The sequence below is a fragment of the Colossoma macropomum genome, unplaced genomic scaffold, assembly GCF_904425465.1.
Source record: "Colossoma macropomum unplaced genomic scaffold, Colossoma_macropomum, whole genome shotgun sequence".
NCBI lineage: Eukaryota > Metazoa > Chordata > Actinopteri > Characiformes > Serrasalmidae > Colossoma > Colossoma macropomum.
Window position 1 is genome coordinate 829,484 of NW_023494786.1, and position 19,596 is coordinate 849,079.

The 19,596-nt window shown below is 41.9% G+C and overlaps 1 protein-coding gene across 1 annotated transcript in view; it reads left to right on the top strand.

Annotated features, from left to right (window-relative positions):
* The window catches only part of slc36a4 (solute carrier family 36 member 4), a 43,294-nt gene extending 27,026 nt beyond the window's left edge, over positions 1-16,268 (top strand). The window contains exon 12 of the mRNA XM_036557256.1: positions 15,776-16,268. Coding sequence (XP_036413149.1) covers positions 15,776-16,068 — 293 coding nt within the window. The 3' untranslated portion in view covers positions 16,069-16,268. The remainder of the gene's footprint in view (positions 1-15,775) is intronic.
* The last annotated feature ends 3,328 nt before the right edge of the window (positions 16,269-19,596 follow it).

A 19,596-nucleotide genomic window follows, 5' to 3' on the forward strand; every position in this document is an offset into this window, starting at 1 on the left:
CGACAGAGCATGTTCGAAAAACAACAGGAAACTTTCAGGAATGACAGAGTGGATTTGAAAATGACAGGAAGGGTTCAGGAATGACAGGAAGGGCTTGGGAACAACACAGCAGGTTTAGGGAAGATAGGAAGGGTTCAGGAGCATCAGAGGGGGTTCAGGAATGACAGAGCAAGTTCAGGAATGACAGGAAAGGTTCGGGAATGACAGAACGGGCTCGGAAACAATAGAAAGGGTTCAGGAACAATAGCGCAGGTTTGGGAAGGACAGGAAAGGTCAGAGGGGATTCAGGGACAATAGGCAGGGTTCAGGAACATCAGAGCAGGTTCAGGAATGACAGGATGAGTTTGAGAGTGACAGGACTGTTTGGGAATGACCGGATGGGTATGAAAGCAGTGTGGTTCCAACCCATAACGGGGCCTATTGTGGAGCTCTGCGGTGGGGCCCATAGTTCTCATGAGGTCTGAGTCAGACATCAGCGTTTGTTCTTGTCGGTTCTAGATAAGTCCATGGTTTGTGATGTGGTTCCAACAGTGAGTTTTTATAATGGGGCCATTGTGGAGAGAAAGTGTGTGTGAAATGTGTGTTTGTATAAGTAACGTCTCTAGCTCATGTGTGTGAAGATCTCGTTCTGTCATTCGCCCGCTTTATCCTTTTTCTTTTCCTCTGTCTCTTCCTTTCTCATTCCTGTGCTCCTCCCTCCATTCCTCACGTCCTCACTCCCTCGCTCCCTGGCCCCGAGCTTTCGTCCTCCTGAGGGCTGTGATGGATTGAGACAAGATGCAGTGTGTGTGTGTGTGTCGTAGCGTGTCTTTTGGCATAGGTATCTTCATTGTGTGTGTAGCGTGTCTCCAGCTACAGGTTTCTCCATTGTTTTTACGTGTGTGTGTGTGTGTGTGTGTGTGTGTGTGTGTGTGTGAGTGTGACAGGGCAGAGTTGAGGGACTCCCGCAGTGTCCACACGTTTATCTCCGTCTCCAGGAAGCTCTGTGAATTATTACCTGCCAGCCCTTAGAAGGCAAGCCTGTCGCGGAGCTCCGCCGTAGGGCCCATCATAAAGCTCCTCTGTGAGCCCTGTCACGCAGCTCCACAGTGAGACCTGTCAGGGAGCTCCACCTGAGAGAGATAAAAGTAAATAAAAGTTAAACATAGTGCATTTGAGGTTTTGGGTTCTTATGCACTCATAAAAGATGGTTCTTCAATGGTTAGTAAAGACAGTGGTTCTATATAAAACCATGAACACTCAAAGAACCATTTGTATGATTAAATGGTTCCTTCCATTCAGATTGATAGAGAATGTGTTGTATATGGTTCTATATAGAACATTTTTGAAAATGGTTCTATATAGCACCAAAAAGCGTTCTTCTATTGTTACAAGCCTGACACTGAAACAATAGCAGAACCCTTTTTGGTGCAATATAGAACCGACACATCAGTCCATCATTCTGAAGAACCATTTCACCATGCAGAGAACTGTTTAATCATGTAAATGCTTCTTTGAGTGTTCATGGTTCTAAATAAAATGCCTCGGTCTTTACTAAATAACCCATGAAGAACCATCTTGTTTAAGAGTATAGTGAGTGTTCTTGTTGGTTCATGCTTGGTGTGTATTGAAGGTTTCAATGAGGAGTTTTTACAGCGAGGCCTGTCAGGAAGCTCTGCGGTGGGGCCCATAGTTCTGGTTCGACCAGAAATGAGTTTTGTTTTTGTTGGTTCCGGGTGAGTCCATATTTGTGGTTCTAACCACGAGTTTCCTAGTTTTTGTTGGTGTGTGATATGGTTCCACGGTCATTTCTCGAGTTCGCTTTTTGAATTTGTGATGTACTTTGAACCATGAGTTTCTGTAGTGAGGCCTGTCGCGGAGCTCCACGGTGGTGCCCATTGTTGTGTAGCTCGTTCAATACCTTTTGTTGTCTTCGGTATCGAACACTTTGAGCAGCGGAGCTTTAGTTAAAATTGATGTGAGGATCATTTTACACTTACTTTTTCTTTGTGGTTTGTCTTCTCTTTGTTTTGTATTCTCTCTCTCTCTCTCTCTCTCTCTCTCTCTCTCTCTCTCTCTCTCTCTCTCTCTCTCTGATGGGACTGGATTGTATTGGATGCTGCACAAATATCCTCAGGGTGGCAGCAGCAGACAAGCTGGAGGAAAAGAGTAATGAAACTGCTGTGGGGGAGCGAGTGAGTGAGTGAGCGAGCGAGTGAGTGAGAGAGAGGGGGGTGTGTATGACACTTTCAGTCTCATGAATTAAACACGAGTTCTGTCTTATGGGGCGCCGTTTAGGGTAAAATACACTGAAACGCTCACACACACATTCTTTGCACACACCTATGAAACACACACATACACACTACTCGCACACACCTAACACACACACTCACACACTACTTGCATACATTTATGACACTTGCACACACACTACTAGCACACACCTATGACACCCTTGCACACGTACACACACACTACTTGCACACACTGATGACACACTTGAACATACACACACATACTTCTCACACACACACTACTCGCACACACCTGACACACTCACACACACACACACACTACTCGCACACACCTGACACACTCACACACACACACACACTACTCACACTCACCTATGACACCCTCGCACATACACACACTGCTTGCACACATCTGTGACACACTCACACACACACACACTACTCGCACACACCTATAACACACTCACAAACACGCACACTCACAAACACACACACACACTACTCACACTCACCTATGACACCCTCGCACATACACACACTACTCATACACACCTATAAAACACCCTCGCACATACACACACTACTCACACACCTATAACACACACTCACTACTCACACATGCCTATGACACCCTCGCACATTACACACACTACTCGCACACCTATAACACACACTCACTACTCACACATGCCTATGACACCCTCGCACATACACATACTACTCGCACACACCTGACACACACTCGCACACACACTACTCACTCTCACCTATGACACCCTCGCACATACACACACTACTCACACACACCTATGACACCCTCGCACATACACACACTACTCGCACACACCTATAACACACTCGCACACACACTACTCACACACCTATAACACACATATCAGAGCTGTGTGTGTGTGTGTGATGTAGTCAGAGCTGAGTGTGTGTGTATGATGTAGTCAGAGCTGAGTGTGTGTGTGATGTAGTCAGAGCTGAGTGTGTGTGTGTGTGTGTGTGTGTGTGTGTGTGTGTGTGTTTTTAAAGTTGTTCTCAGTGTCAGAGCAGATGGAGGACATATTGATTTCTGATTGGCTCACTCACCCATCTGTCAGCCTTAGAAGCCACGCCCACTCATACACACAGAGAGAAACACACACACACCACTGCAGACAAGTCTGCGGTCAGAATTATAACCACATCTCTCTCTCTCTCTCTCTCTCTCTCTCTCTCTCTCTGTCTCTCTCTCTCTCTTTATCTCTTCCCTTTCTCCCTCCCTCCCTCTCTTCCTCTGTTTCTCTCCCTCTCTCTCTATTCCCCCCTCTATCTGTCTCTCTCCCCTCTCTTTCTCTCACTCTCTTTTTTCTCTCTTTTATCTTCTCTCAGTCTTTTCTCTCCCTCTTTTCTCTCCCACTTCTCTCTCTCTCTCTCTCTGTCTGTTCTTTTACCCCCTCAGTTGTGTTCAGAGTACGATCTCTCCAGCATCTCTCTTTTCCCCTTTCTCCCTCTCCCTCCTCTCTCTATTCCTCTCTCTCTCTCTCTCCCTCCCTCCCTCTCTTCCTCTGTTTCTCTCCCTCTCTCTCTATTCCCCCCTCTGTCTGTCTCTCTCCCTCTCTCTCTATCTGTCTATCCCCCTCTTTTTCCTCTCTCCATTTATCTTTCTCTCTCCCTCTCTTCCTCTCTCTCTCTTTCCCCACTGTCTTTCTCTAAATCTCTCCCTTTATTTCTCTTGGTCTCTCCCTTTATTTCTCTCTCTCCCTCTCTCTCCCTCTCTTCTCTCTCTCTGTCTAAATCTCTCCCTCTCTCCCTCTCTATCCCTCTCCTTCTCTTCCTCTCTCTATCTCCCTCTTTCTCTCTTCCTCTTTCAGTTGAGCTAAATGACAGCGCAAAATCTCTATAGTACTTTTATCACCTCTCTCTTTCTCTCTCTCTCTCTCCTTTCTCTCCATGTCTCTCTTTCTTTCTATCTCTCTCTCCATTGTTGTAATTATTATTGCACATGCACTTTTTTCACTCTCATCTGTCAATCTCTCTCTCTCTCTGTGTTGTGATAATTAGTATTACTACACATGCACTCTCCACTCTCTCTTCACTCTCTCTACCTCTCTCTCTCTCTCTTCTCTCTCTCTCTCTCTCTCTCTCTCTTTTCCCCTCTTTCTTCTCTCTCTCTCATCCCTGTCAGTGTTTGTATTTCAGTGTCAAATGAGCTGCTGGTGTTTGTGTCATTACTCTGTGTGTGTGTGTGTGTGCGTGCGCGCGTGTGTGCGTGCGTGCGCGTGCGTGCGTGTGCGTGCGTGTGTGCGTGTGTGCGTGCGTGTGCGTGCGTGTGCGCGTGCGTGTGCGTGTGTGCGTGTGTGCGTGTGTGCGTGTGCGTGCGTGTGTGTGTGCGTGTGTGTGCGTGCGTGTGTGTGTGCGTGTGCGTGCGTGTGTGTGTGCGTGTGTGTGCGTGCGTGTGTGTGTGTGTGTGTGTGTGTGCGTGTGTGTGCGTGTGTGTGCGTGTGTGTGCGTGAGCGTGTTTCACTCAGACGCTGCAGTGTGTCGACAGTGAAACTTGTTCTCTGTGTTTTCGGCCGTGTGAAGGTCAGATATGCTAATTTCAGAGAGGCGCTGAAAACCGCTGACCTCCTGCAAAGCATCAACTTATTCATTTGTTTATTCATTTATTCGTTCATTCATCTACTTCTCTGTTTATTTGAGTGTGTGTCGGCTCACGTACTCCTCTTTAAGAGTCTCTGCGGTCGTGGCGATGATGGTCCAGAGCCGGTCCGGCAGCGTGCCGCGTGTTTGAGTGGTGAAAGCTCGCTCTGAAGGACGTGACTGATGTCCTTGTCGGAGAAATGCAGTTTTATGTCCACAGTTATTTATGGTGAGAAAAATGGACGGCGCTGCGGGCCAGTGGAGCTCGCGGGCAGTCTGAGGGGCGGCGCAGCGGACAGCCAGGGGATCTGTCTCAGCCGGATGGCGTTAGCCGCTCTGCTGCAGTTACAGCCACAAATAACGAGCATTTCGGTTCCAATAATTGAGGCTGCAGCTAATAATTATTTTCCAGTTTCGATTCATATTTATTTAATTACTTAATTCTTTTATTTAATATATTTAAATGTTTTATTATTTATTTTATTATGCAACATTTATTAAGAAATAGAAGAAAAACATATTTATTAAGAAATAAATTAAAATAATGGTACAAAAAACTAGAACCCTTAGCTTGAATTAGTTGCCTCCCTTTATACACTTTTATTTTGGAAAATAGCAGAGCAACATACATTATTTTTTTTTTTTTTTCGTGGTTGCTAAGGTGTTTCTAGGCCAGTGCTGTGGTATCCTAGGTCATTGCTAAGGTGTTGGTTGGCCATTGCTGTGGTATCCCAGGTGGTTGCTAAGGTGTTGCTGGGCCAGTGCTCTGGTATCCCAGGTGGTTGCTAAGGTTTTCCTAGGCCAGTGCTATGTTGTCCCAGGTGATTGCTAAGGCATTGCTAGGCCAGTGCTGTGTAATTCCAGGTGGTTTCTGATTTATATAATCACTTAATTAGTTTATTTAATATGTTTTTATTTTTTATTATTTATTTTATTATGCAACTTTATTTAGTAAGAAATTAATTCAAATAATAATACAAAAAAGTAGAAGCTTTAACTTGAATTGGATGCTTCACCTTACACACTTTTATTTTGGAAAGTAGCATAGCAACATACAGTATTAGTGTATTTTTGTTTATGATTGTTAAGGTGTTGCTAGGCCATTGCTATGATATCCCAGGTGGTTGCTAAGATGTTACTAGGCCAGCATTGTGGTAAACCAGGTGGTTGCTAACGTGTTGCTTGGCCAATGCTGTGGTATCCCAGGTGGTTGCTAAGATGTTGATAGGTCAGTACTATGGTAAAGCAGGTGGTTGCTGAGGTGTTGTTTGCCCATTGCTGTGGTACCCAGGTGGTGGTTAAGGTGTTGCTAGGCCAGTGCTATGTTATCCCAGGTGGTTGCCAAGGTGTTGCTTGGCCATTGCTATGGTATCCCAGGTGGTTGCTAAGGTGTTGCTTGGCTATTGCTCTGGTTTTCTAGGTGGTTGCTAAGGTGTTGCTTGGCCAGTGCTATGTAATCCCAGGTGGTTGCTAAGGTGTTGCTAAACTGTTGCTATAGTATCCCAGGTGGTTGCTAAGGTGTGTGTATATATGCGTGCTAGTATGTATGGAACCACTCGAGGAAGGGGGCCGAGGCACAACCCACGCTACAAAATGTTCTTCCGCATGTTGCGTGCAGTTACACATCTCCACCAGAGAGATCGCCAAATCCCCACAAATCCAACAGTGCAGCTTAAACTGTAATTACGTATTTTAATTACATGTTTCTGCAATTAATTATGTATATACATTGCAAGAATATCAGGGATGTTTTTTTTTTTTTTTCTTTTCTTTTTCTAATCACGATAAAAGACCATCCTCTCCTCCTCACACACAGACATGGTCTGGAGTGAAAGTTTAAAATCCGCACCTTCCTCACAGCGAGCTGCGAGTCCGGGAATATTCCAATTAAATCACAGCGCGCCTTTGTTATCGGTATCCCAGATAATTCCTGGGAGATAACTGGAGCGCTCTCATGGTCTCTTAGCTCACGGTTCCTGCATAGTTTATTAGCTGAAAGACAGCCGCTCGCTCGGAGGAGAACTTCTGAAGGCAACACGATTTTTAAACAGAGCCTGCGAGCGCCGCTTCACGGGCCGATGAGTCGTGAACTTTCCGTTGCCTTTCGAGCGCGGCTGCCGCTCGGGGCCCGCCTTCCTTTCAGGAGTCGATGTGCCACTCCGACAGCCAGCGTCTCCAGCTGTTACTCCAGCCATCGTCGTGTATCTGCTGCATTTTAAACGTCTCTCTCTGACTCCTTCTCCTCTTCTCGCCTCCTCTACGGTTCATTTTATTTAGCGAGAAGCAGAGAACATAGGACAGCTGTGTTAGCACCTCTGGCTTCTTCTAGAAGACTCCAAATCAGGTTGTCAGGTCATGAAGTGCTGGCCTGATAAATGTTCCAAAAACGAAGCACGATATTCGTCAACTTGCGTGTTTAGATTTTCATTTCGATTTTTCGGCTCTTTTTTAATGAAAAGAGTTCATTTTTTTTCGTCTTATTACCTTTTTAAAAGCAACAAAGTGATTGTTTTGTTTCCTTCTATAAAAAGTAAAGGCGTCTGTACTTTAATGTAAACTACAGTTATTAAAATTAGCATTTAAACGATCAAAACAACACATTAAAATGTCTGTATCCACTTTTAATGTGGTAATTTGGGGCTGTTCCACTTCACTGATGAAATATATTTATTAAAATGTTTCCAGTTACACCAAAATTACAGGGTTATTAAGTTCATTTCCCAGCAACGTAATGTTAAAATAATTATTTTTTCATGCTAATTTAATTAATTTAACCAAAAAAGTCATTTTAACCTGTCTCCAGCCCTGTGACCCAGACCTGTAAACCCCCCCTGTAAAAAAAGGAACACTCCATTTATTCCGTTTATTGTGATGAACAGAAATTTGCATCATCGTGTTGTTTTTCTGCAGAATGACCATCAGACAGGTCAGTTTTTGTAGTCTTCGTTTTCTCATTTTTTAATTTTATTTTAAGTTATTTGTATTTATTTATAAGTTATTTGTATTTATTTTAGAAGTTATTAGTATTATTACAATTATTACTGTTTTTTCAGCTTTCCCTTATTTAATTTCCAGTCAAAATGACCATTAAATACCAGGAAAAAAGAGGTCTTAATAACCCTGTTTGGCTGGAGGTCCGTGTTTCTGATTTTTTTTATTTTTACTAGTGTTCAAAATTATGGAAAAAAGTAAGAATAAAGTGACAAATTAACTTATTAAATATATTAAAAGAGAAGAGCTAGTACATTTTTTTTAAAATAAGCTTGCTGTCCAGTATAATAGCCTCTAACTGGAAATTAAACCATCTTGCCCAAAAAATACATTGTGCTCTTCCTTATAGTAAAGCGTGATGGCTGTTCTGCTCTCATTGGCATTAGAACCATCTCTGATGATCTACAGGACAGAGCTGTTAGTCCACTCTGCGTGGGAGGGTCCTGCATTTATCCGCCCACTTTATTTTTTGGTTGTAATGCAAAAGAGCCAGAGCTGCAGTGCTGTGCTGACGGCGAAGCTCTCAGTGAGGATAAATGGGAACGCTGACGTGGAATAAATGAGCTGAATGGATGAAAGTGTTCAGGCGGTCGAGTAAACACACCTGATCCGACTCGTAAAGAGCCTGATTAGCTGAAGTCCCGGTGGAGCAACTTAGTTTCAGCATGTGACTGTATGCTGCATTCATGACCCAGTGCAAACTGGGAGGTTTCAAACCTTCATGTGGGAAAAATCCATAATTTCTGGATCTCACACTTATCCAAGTTGCTAATCAGTAGCAAATGTTTACATGCAGCCTTATAATCCTTTAATAATCTGACTAATAGCTCAATCGGAACAGAATACGTCCATGGATACATCTCAATTAGAATAGTCTAGTCAGGTTGAGAATTGGAATACAGTCTCTGTCCGATTGAACGAGGTGGGTAATCCTGTAAATCATCAGTTGAATAAAGGAATAATAGCTGTGTAAACGCCTGTATCTGATTACATTCCCTATCGGAAAGTTTAAGTCCGTTCTGATCATGTTTGTCGCGTCATAGTGAAAGTTTATACCGTTCAAACATGGCGGAGCAGAAACTGGTCTGCAGAGGAGACGAAGTTTATGCTCTGATCTTTAAAAGACAGTGGTGGGACAGACGTCCAACTTATGTGTCTCAGAACACGACGTCTTCCTCTCGGCCTTCTTTAATGAGGACCTGTGAAGGATGTTTTCCTGAGTCTGACATCATTTTAAAGTGATTAAAAACAAAAGCACTGCTCACTGCTGCTCATCTCACTCTGACTGGACTGGACGTGATGCTGGTTGTCATGGTAACATCTACACTAAGCGGTTCTCTACGCATGCGCGTATTTTTGGATCTGATTCCTTGTATTGAGCATGTAAATGGAGATTTTCCATCAGATTGTTGGGTAGAGTGAGAATAAACACTTCAGTCTTCATCTATAATCAGAATATATTCAATCAGATTGGAGAAAATCTTTGCTTGTAAACACAAACACTGACATCTATAAGCCCACAAAGCAAGACAAAACAGTGTGCTTGAAAGTTTTAAACTGACTTTGGAGTGTGTGTGTTTGTGTATAATGTGCTAGTTCTACATAATATCCATAAACACACTTGGATAACTGTAAGGTTAAGTAGGTGATTTTGTAGAAGCCAGGAAGTGTAAGCAACACTCTTAGCAAAGAAGGGTTCTAGATAGTACCAAAAAGCATTCTTTGACTTGTCACAGCAGTGGAACCCTTTTTGGTGCTATATAGAACCATTTTCAAAAAGGGTTCTATACAGAATCATTTACAGCATATTCTCCATCAATCTGAAAAATGTTTAATTTAATGTTGATACAAAGAACCCTTTATTCATGCAAAGGGTTCTTCGAGTGTTCATGGTTCTATATAGAGCCACTGTCTTTACTAAAGAACCTTTGGAGAACCATCTTTTGTAAGAGTGTAGTTTTTGAAAAAAAACCTGACACATGAACACGCACAGCCTACAAACATATACGTACAGATTACAGTATGAATACAGTATGAATGTAGTTAGCTAGTTTACACCTTAGCTTAGCTAACGTTAGCATTAGGCTAATACATAATGTAGCTACATGAGTAGCTTAGCTTCGTCAGCTACATAATTCAGGAAAATAACAAATTCCCTCATACACAAAATAAACCCGATTATTACCAGTCCAACAGAAAATCAGCAGCCTTGGAGTCACTTTCCAGGTGTTTCAGCTCCCTCGGGTTTCGCCATAGTTGGAAAGCCACACCGATGGTCACTCTGGTTTGATCTTTTGCCAGTAATGTCTGTCTGCAGAGCAGTCTAATGACGTCAGTTAGCTTACATGTAGCAATTTTCATATTTCGGCTATTTAGCGACCTTGTAATTCAGAGGATCCAGTGATATTTAAGAGAAAAATATTCATAGGACAAAACATATCGGGTTCTGAACATTTTTATCTACCACAGGGGGCGATAGAGGCAATTTTTCGGAAACGCTATTCATTCTGGCCATTGAGAAATCCAGCTTAGACCCGGAGTTCCTAATATGGGCATAAGAGCATGGCGCCGACTGCAGTGATCTAGTAGGAGATTCCGAGTCGGAAATTTTTGACCTCCTAGTTGTCATGAGTGCAGCATCATATCTGCCTGTTCACCCTGCAGAAGTTTAGCTCCGCCCACTCACACTGAAGTTATAAGGAGTGTTTCAGCGCAGGCTGCTTTCCTGATACAGCCAATTAGAGCACAACTCATTTACATATATCAGTCTTAGCATAAGGGTCGTTCTACAGAAACGTCCATTTTTGTGTCTGTAGCGTTTACAGATATATTACACTTAAAAAAACATGTTAGGGTTACAATTTATTTATATTTTTAAATAAAACAAGTTATTTTAACAATTACACCTTCATGATTCATCAATTTAGCAATATTGTTTTTTAAATCAATCGTATAGAATTCCAAGCACCACAGAAGAGCTCGTCCACACAGTCATGTGTAAAGAACCATATTTTTAGGGCAGAAAATGTGTTTTTCTTCAATTTTAACTGCAATAATCTATTCATGCCTATGAAACAGATTATTTAAATGACATAAAGAAAACAAATGCCAAATAAATATTATAAAATATATAATGAAAGTTGTCCCCAGGAGTCGTGTCACTGGTGTTACTGTGTAACAAAAAATATCTTATTTTGAAATAAAAATCACACTGATGACATCACTTCCTTCCTTTTACCTGTTTTCTGAGGATCTATGAAGAAAAGCACATGGTGAGTCCACTGTGTCTTTCAGTTATCAGAGATTTTCTCAATTAGCTCATGATTTCATATGAAGCTTTTAGCTGAAGTCACTGGTGTGACCGACTTTATTCTGAGGTAACTGTGAAAAAATAGAACACAAATGGATTAAATTCCATATTTTAGTGGATATTCCATGATTGACAAAATGTTTTTTGATGCTCTGTAGCAGCCATTCTGTAAAATGCATTGTTCATTAAAAATGTCTCTGGTGTTCCTTTCTTATGTGTAACACCAATGAGGATCAGTAACACCAGTGACCAGTGACTCCTATGGAGAGAAAGAAAAGTGGCCGTTTCTGTAGAATGACCCATAACAAAACCAGACAGGCTGCCAAATGGTCACATAAAGGTGAATTAGTACATAAAACTGCATAGGAAAAGATAAAATACTACAAGAAAATGTGATGTATGTGTCCTTTAACGTTCCCACGGCAAATGCATGAGCGATCAATTCGTCTTCATTATCATTTAAAGCACCGTATCATTATCTCTTCTTTTCCACTTTTGTTTGTTTCTGTTTTCTTTGCTTTCACAGGGAAAATCCCTCAAAGGAAAACCGCACTAAAGCTAAATCTACATCACAGCCTGTAGGCAGATGTGATTGATTTTAAAGTTGCGCTGAAACACTGAGTAGAATTATACTAAACCAACACTCGCCTTGGCTCATCAGTGAGATCGGAGAGAGGAAGGGCTGACGATCGAAGCGTCAGACAGTGCGTTAAGCGGATTATAAGATATGTGAGTGTTCACCAGTGAAATGGTGCGTTCATCTTTATGTGCGATCATCTGACTGAGCTTTTAAAGGTACTTTCCTCCACGAGAGCCTTTAAAAGACTGTATTTTAGGAATTTATTATCTCATAGCATCCTTCATCCAGCTGGAGCCTCGTTTGGAGTGAGCTGATGGCTTTGAATGTTCATTCAGATGCAGTTACATTGGTAAAACACCACAGTACTGGGACGCCTATACATCACACCCACAGGAGCTTTTATGACTCCCAATCCATAGGGATTAATATGGAGTTGGTCCCCCTTTGCAGCTCTAACAGCTTCCACTCTTCTGGGAAGCTTCCTACAGATGTTGGAGAGTGTCTGTGGGAATTTCTGCCCATTCATCCAGAAGAGCATTTGTGAGGTCAGACACTGATGGTGGACGAGAGGGTCTGGCTCATGTTCTCCATTCTAGATCATTCCAAAGGTGTTTGATGGGGTTGAGGTCAGGGCTCAGTGAGGGCCAGTCAAGTTCTTCCACGCCAAACTCACCCAGTCCGGCCTTTATGGAGCTGCTTTGTGCACTGAGGCTCCGTCATGCTGGAACAGGAAAGGTTCTTCCCCAAACTTGGAAGTGTATAATTGTCCAAAATGTCTTGGTGCTGAAGCATTAAGATTTCCCTTCACTGGAACTAAGGGTTCTAGATCGACTCCTGAAAAACAGCCCCATATCATCATCCCTCCTCCACCAAACTTTACAGCTGGTACAGTGCAGTCAGGCAGGTAACGTTCTCCTGGCATTCGCCAAACCCAGAATCGTCCATCAGACTGACAGATAGAGAAGCTGATTCGTCACTCCACAGAATACGTTTCCACTGCTCCACAGTCCAGTGGCGGCACTTTACTCCACTCCATCCAACGCTTGGCATCGTGCTTCGTGATGTAGGGCTTGCATGCAGCTGCTCGGCCATGGAAACCCTGCCGTTAAGCTCCTGGTGCAGTTTTTGTGCTGGTGTTAAAGCCAGAGGAGGTTTGGAACTCCATGGTCATTGAGTCAACAGAGCTTTGGCGACTTTTATGCACTACTCGGCGACCCGCTCTGTATCTTTACGTGGTCTGACACTTCGTGGCTGAGTTGCTGTGGTTCCTAAACGCTTCCACTTTCCAGCAACACCACTCACAGCTGATCGTGGAATATCTAGGAGCAAAGAATTCCGCAAACTGGCTTGTTGCAATAGTGGCATCTTGTTTCAGCACCACTCTCAAATTCAGTGAGCTCTTTAGAACGACCCATTCTTTCACTAATGTGTGTAAAGGCAGACTGCACGGCTAGCTGCTTGATTTTATACACCTGTGGCAATAAGACTAAATAAAACACCTGAATTCAGTAATTAAGCTGGGTGTCCCAATACTTTTGTCCATATAGAGTAGGGACCAGATGTCCACCTCCAAAAGCCCCCTTTCAGAAAGTTGTTACATGAAATGGTATATAGTAGATAATGTTAGCGATGCCTGTCGAGGGAAAAGTCCGGTTGTGTATCCGTGGAATTTTAGTTCTGTCATCTAAAACGCTAAATGAATTAGTCATCGTCTTTTTTTTCTTTCCTGTGCGGTGCTTTGATCATTTTAGCCTCAGTCATCAGAAAAGCTTCACTGTCAACGAGGATTTTAGTCATCAAATGGATTCTGAGAGTGCCTCCGGGAGAGACTCATGGTCAGGGAAGGATGTGTGTGTGTGTGTGTTTTGTCTCTTTGTGGGGTCCAAATCCCCTCAGGACGAACATTTTGATGTAGCGGGGACATTAGTCTGCTCTTTACAAGGAAAAATACCCACCCCCACCAGCACCGCAGCTTCTATTAGGAAGAGTAAAAGAGGCTGAAGTGGTTCTTAAGGTTGCAGGATCAGGTACAATGTGAGGTGCATTTTGATGCAATAGGCCTCATTCATCAACCGTCCTTTAAGCCGGGGTTACCCCGCATGACCTTAACCCAGATTTTAGCCCCGATTCTCAGTCTGAGTCTGAGCTGGTCGGCTCTAGTCTGCAGATTTTTGGGTCAGTCGGAGTCGACAGTTGGAGAGAAAGTCGAGTCGTGTTTGAGGGCTCAGACTCAGATTTAATGCCTCCCAATCACGTTTCAGTCCAGTCTGAGTTTATCAAACGTTTGATTTTTTTCGACCCGACTCTGAGTGAAATCTAGTGTAAACTGATCGGCTCAATCTGAACAGATTCCTGCAACAGCCAGTTAAAACTGAGAGAGAGAAAGAAGGAAACACAGCAAGTAAACAAAGAAAAATGGTGAAAAGTCTCTCACGTGTGGAGCGAAGCTTTTTAATGAGCCGAGTTTAAGACACAATCTAGTTTATGTACATTTAAAACTCTAAAAAATACCAAACTGATCACATTTTTAATCAATGATCCTCACTTAAACATGTTTACCTGCTGCTTCTTTACTGTTTCAGCACAAACGGCAGAGAAAACAGCAGCAGCAGCTCATGTTTGTTTATTTGCGTCTCCTTGTAACACGAGAACGCATGAGTTAGCGTGAGTTTACGTGAGTTTGCTAGGATGTTGGTAGGAAGTTGCTATGGTATCTCACATTGTGGGTAGGTGATTCATATGTTATTCCAGGTGGTTGCTAGGGTGTTCTAGGACAGTTGCTTTGGTATTCCAGGTGGCTGCTAGGGTGTTCTAGGACAGTTGCTGTGGTATTCCAGGTGTTTGCTAGAGTGTTCTAGGACAGTTGCTGTGGCATTCCAGGTGGTTGCTAGGGTGTTCTAGGACAGTTGCTGTGGTATTCCAGGTTGCTGTTAGGGTGTTCTAGGGCAGTTGCTGTGTATTCCAGGTGGCTGCTAGGGTGTTCTAGGACAGTTGCTGTGGTATTCCAGGTGTTTGCTAGAGTGTTCTAGGACAGTTGCTGTGGTATTCCAGGTGGTTGCTAGGGTGTTCTAGGACAGTTGCTGTGGTATTCCAGGTGGTTGCTAGGGTGTTCTAGGACAGTTGCTGTGGTATTCCAGGTGGTTGCTAGGGTGTTCTAGGACAGTTGTTGTGGTATTCCTGGTGGCTGCTAGGGTGTTCTAGGACAGTTGTTGTGGTATTCCTGGTGGCTGCTAGGGTGTTCTAGGACAATTGCTGTGGTATTCCAGGTGGCTGCTAGGGTGTTCTAGGACAGTTGCTGTGGTATTCCATGTGTTTGCTAGGGTGTTCTAGGACAGCTGCTGTGGTATTCCAGGTGTTTGCTAGGGTGTTCTAGGACAGTTGCTGTGGTATTCCAGGTGTTTGCTAGGGGATTGCTTGGCGGTTATTAGGTATTTCTAAGTGGTTAATGTATGCAAGATGGTTTCTATGGTGTTATGTTTATAGTCATATTAAGTTGTATTTGTATACCGCTTTATCCCAAAGATTCCTACAGTGTGCCGAAATCTGGGAAATCTAGTTCTATAAAGATACTGCTAATTATAGAAATACAATGCTGGGAGTTGGACATAGATTTGTAAAGTGATAGTTCAGCTGAATCAAATTTGGTCAGCATCTTATAGCATTTTTGTATATAACTGTATGTCATCTTGCTTTAATATTTTACATCAAAATGTTTATGGTATACAAAATGCCACATTTCTCTTATGGTTTCTGTTTTGTGTCAGTATAACATTTATTTTTTAATATGTTTGTGTTTTTTTATATGTTTATTATGTTTAACATGTTTACTTTGCCCCCCCTTGTTCTTAGTTCTGGTTCAGTCGCTTTCAGATCATATCATGATAACTACCATTTTATGCTGAGGCCTATCATGGAGCTCCACCGTGGGGCCCAGTGCTATGTGGCTCATTTCATGTATGTTTAAAATCAATCAAAATAAACCTCTGTTTACATTCACATGAGGATGGGCTCTTCTCTCTTTCTCGGCAGGTGTGGTGGCCATTCTGGTTCCTCGGCTGGACCTCGTGATCTCTTTGGTGGGTGCGGTCAGTAGCTCTGCCCTGGCGCTGATCTTCCCCCCGCTGGTGGAGCTGGTGGTCCACTCTGTCCGTCCGTCCACATTCCTCCTCCTGAAGGATCTGTCCATTGCTGTTTTGGGTTTTCTCGGCTTTCTGACCGGAACTTACGTAACCGTGGGAGAGATTATTTACCCTGAAGAGCAGGGACGCGCTCGTCTCCATGACGACACGAACTGGACCACACCCACTGCCCCGCCCCTTTAATGACCACAGCTGGCCATCATTGTCCAGGACAATTCTTATACACATACATACATAAACATAAGCTCACTACAGTCTTCACTGCTTTGATATTGTACACTCCACGTTCATATTCTCTCACTCCAGGCTTTAAATCCTATGTTAAATCCCATGTTTTGTTGATTTTCTAAATAAGAATAAGTAAACACATCCTCTACAGCGAACACATCTACATTATTGTGCTAATTTTAGTGCATATGTTCTAATTATTTAGGTGCCATAACTTTTGCACAAGCCCCATTTGTTTTTTTTTTTTCCTCCAATATATTAAATTCAGCAAATGAACAGTAGATGTACATTAAAATGTGCAGACGTGTGTTCTCTGTGGAGACTTACTTTCACTTAGAAAATCAACAACAAATTCCATAGCAGGGATCCATTTCAGTCACAGACAAAAATTTAGTATTTATATCAATATATTATATCTATAATACCATAGAAGTATATTATATCTATAATACCATAGAAGTATTCAAGTACACTACCGTTCAAAAGTTTGGAATCACTGTTCTAGATAATATAAGGCGAATTTGCACACAAAATAAAATAAATATAAAAAATGAAAGTATGATAAAATTGATATTCAGAATGAAGTTCTAATAGAAGTGACATCCAGAATAAAGTTATAATAACATTATTGTCTAGGGTGAAGTTTCAATAAAACGAATATGAATTATATTAAGTAATAAGAAAACTACAGTATATTTAATAAAACACACGTGTTATTTGTATGTGTGTGTGTATATATCATATACCTGTTTTATATATATATATATATATATATATATATATATATATATATATATATATATTAATATATATATCCCACATCACACTACGTTTTGTTTTCACGTGTGTTTATATAGTATCATTCATAATATCTATATCATTTATATTTTGCATATAGGTTATTGAAAAGAATAACAGCTGAAGTTAATGGAAAACATATTTATTTCTATTATAAAAAATAAGAAAAAATGTACACATTCTGAACTCTAAGTAACATTTTTACATCGTTTTTCAAGTAATTTTAAACTATTTCTGTTGGTCAGTTCAGCATGGCATAAGATAATGCCATGCTGAACTGGACTTTTCAAATTATACCAAAAAATAAAAATGTCTGTATATATATATATATATATATATGAGTGTGTGTATATATATTGCTGCTGCATGAAATACATATTTAATTTTTGTGTTTTTTTGGTATAATTTGAAAAGTCCAGTTATCCTTTGCCTTAAAATATGATGCTAAACTGACCAACAGAAATAGTTTAAAATTACTTGGAAAATGTAAAAAATGTTATTTATAGTTAAAAATGTTGTGTTTTTTAATTCTTTTACACACACACACACACACACACACACACACACACACACACACACACACATATATATATATATGTGTGTGTGTGTGTGTGTGTGTGTGTGTGTGTGTGTGTGTGTGTGTGTACATATAAAACTTCTTCTACTCTTCTTGTACATCTACACTCTAAGTAATTATCGAAAGACGATGCTTAATATCATGTGTGACTCCAAAGCTTTGAACAGTGGTGTTCAGTATGTAATATTTGTAGTATTATTATATTAATATCACATTTATTATCATACACACTCCATGTTCATGTTCTCTCTCACACACAGTTCTTTTAGGATTTATTGTACTTTAAATTATACAGCAGTAATAATACAGTGTGTGTGAACGAAAACACACACGAGCTCGCTGCATCCTTCAGTACTTTAATACACACTCACACACTCGGTCACTCCCGCAGAGTGTGTGTGGAGAGCAATCACGCTTCTGGGAGAGTTATTTTTCAGACTTTTTATAGTTCATTTTCTTTTTCATTCCGTCAGCACACACTGCCGTGGCCCAGGGTGTGTTAGAGAGAGAGAGAGAGTGTGTGTGTGTGTGTGTGTGTGTGTGTGAGTGTGTGTGTGAGTGATATAAGACTGTGTGGTCTATAAGACTGGCCATGGGTACGTGAGGCTCCTATACTGTGTGCATGAATGTGTTTTTACCAGACTGATTTAATATTTTGTATATAAACATAAACAGTCAGTGATCATCTTTTATTCATATTTCCAGTCAAAACAGCCTGCAAGTTCATTTTTCAGCAGCATGAAACACATTTAACATAAAACAGATTTCAGTTCCTCAAAGAATCTGCAGACACGCCTCCAAAGTTCAGTCTTAGAAGCTGGTTGATCATTTTCTGAAGCAATCAAACACATTCAGTGGTGTTGAGGTCTGGACTCTGGGGTGGTCAGTCCATCGTTCAGCTTCTTTGTTTGATGTGTCCGTCTCCTTTTCTCAGTGAGGTTCTTCTTGATCAGCTACACATCCTTTCAGACCCACAGCGCTGAGTCGTCTTCTCACAGTGGAAGGATGGACAGAAACACCTGTGGATGTTTTCAGATCTGAAGCAGCTTGATTTTCTCCTCTCTCTCAAAGATGAAAGCTTTAAGTGCTGTTTATCTGATAGGGGCAGTTTGGGGGTCGACCAGGTCTTCCAGGTGGTTGTTAGGAGCCCCATTTTCTCTGCAGCTTTCAAATATCCTGAAAAATGCTGGTACTTAATGGCTGTTTTGACTGGAAATGGAATTAAATGAAGGGTTTTTGATTTTTACACGGTGTTGTGTAAATGTGCAATGTCTCCACCTTGTGGGGAACTGTGTGAGCATGTTTTGTTATATGTGGGGTGGGTTTTCGTTTTTTTACTTCAGCCTTACACACTTCCAGTGACTCCGCCCCCTAACCTGGCTGGAATGGCTTTTAGCCAATCAGCTGTCTCGGACCAGCGCATGTCAGTTTTAAATGGACCTCTGTCTTGTCATCATTCTGTAGTCGATGTCATGCCCATATAAGGAGCCGTGGGTCAAAGCCGGTTTATTCTATGAGAAAAATGAATGGGGTTCCAGAATATTACAGCGAACAACAATGAATTATGAGGTTTGGAAAAAATTGGAATATATGAATATTGCTACATCTAAGCTAACACTGTTGTACATTAAAACTGACCTCTTCAAAATAACCACACAGCTTCGTCCAGAGTCATAGTTAAAGGTGCAGTAAGCGATTCTGGAGAACAGTTGTTTATATTTGAACTCAACAGCACCTTTTGGAAGGGTGCTCCTTCGGAAGCTCCGCCCCCTCAAATTCATGTACCTGCATTGCCAAGGCAAACGATGCTGGGCTAGCTAGGCCATAAAACCCTTCGCAAACGTTGCACGAACAAATACGGTGATGTAATGTTAGAGCGAACAACCACACAGCGAGTGATGTAGCTAACGTGAGCGGTTGTGGTTTAGCAAACTGTCGCTACAGTTGCTGCTGTGAAGCTAACGAGTTGAGATTTGCTGTCACAAACATTAGCAAACGGAACAATACTGACCTGTTGGTTCTGTGAAACAGCAGAAATGAATTAATGTTGCCCACCGGTCAAGCAGAAACAGAGCGGCCTCCTCATCCCTTTTCAGGACTTTTAGCTC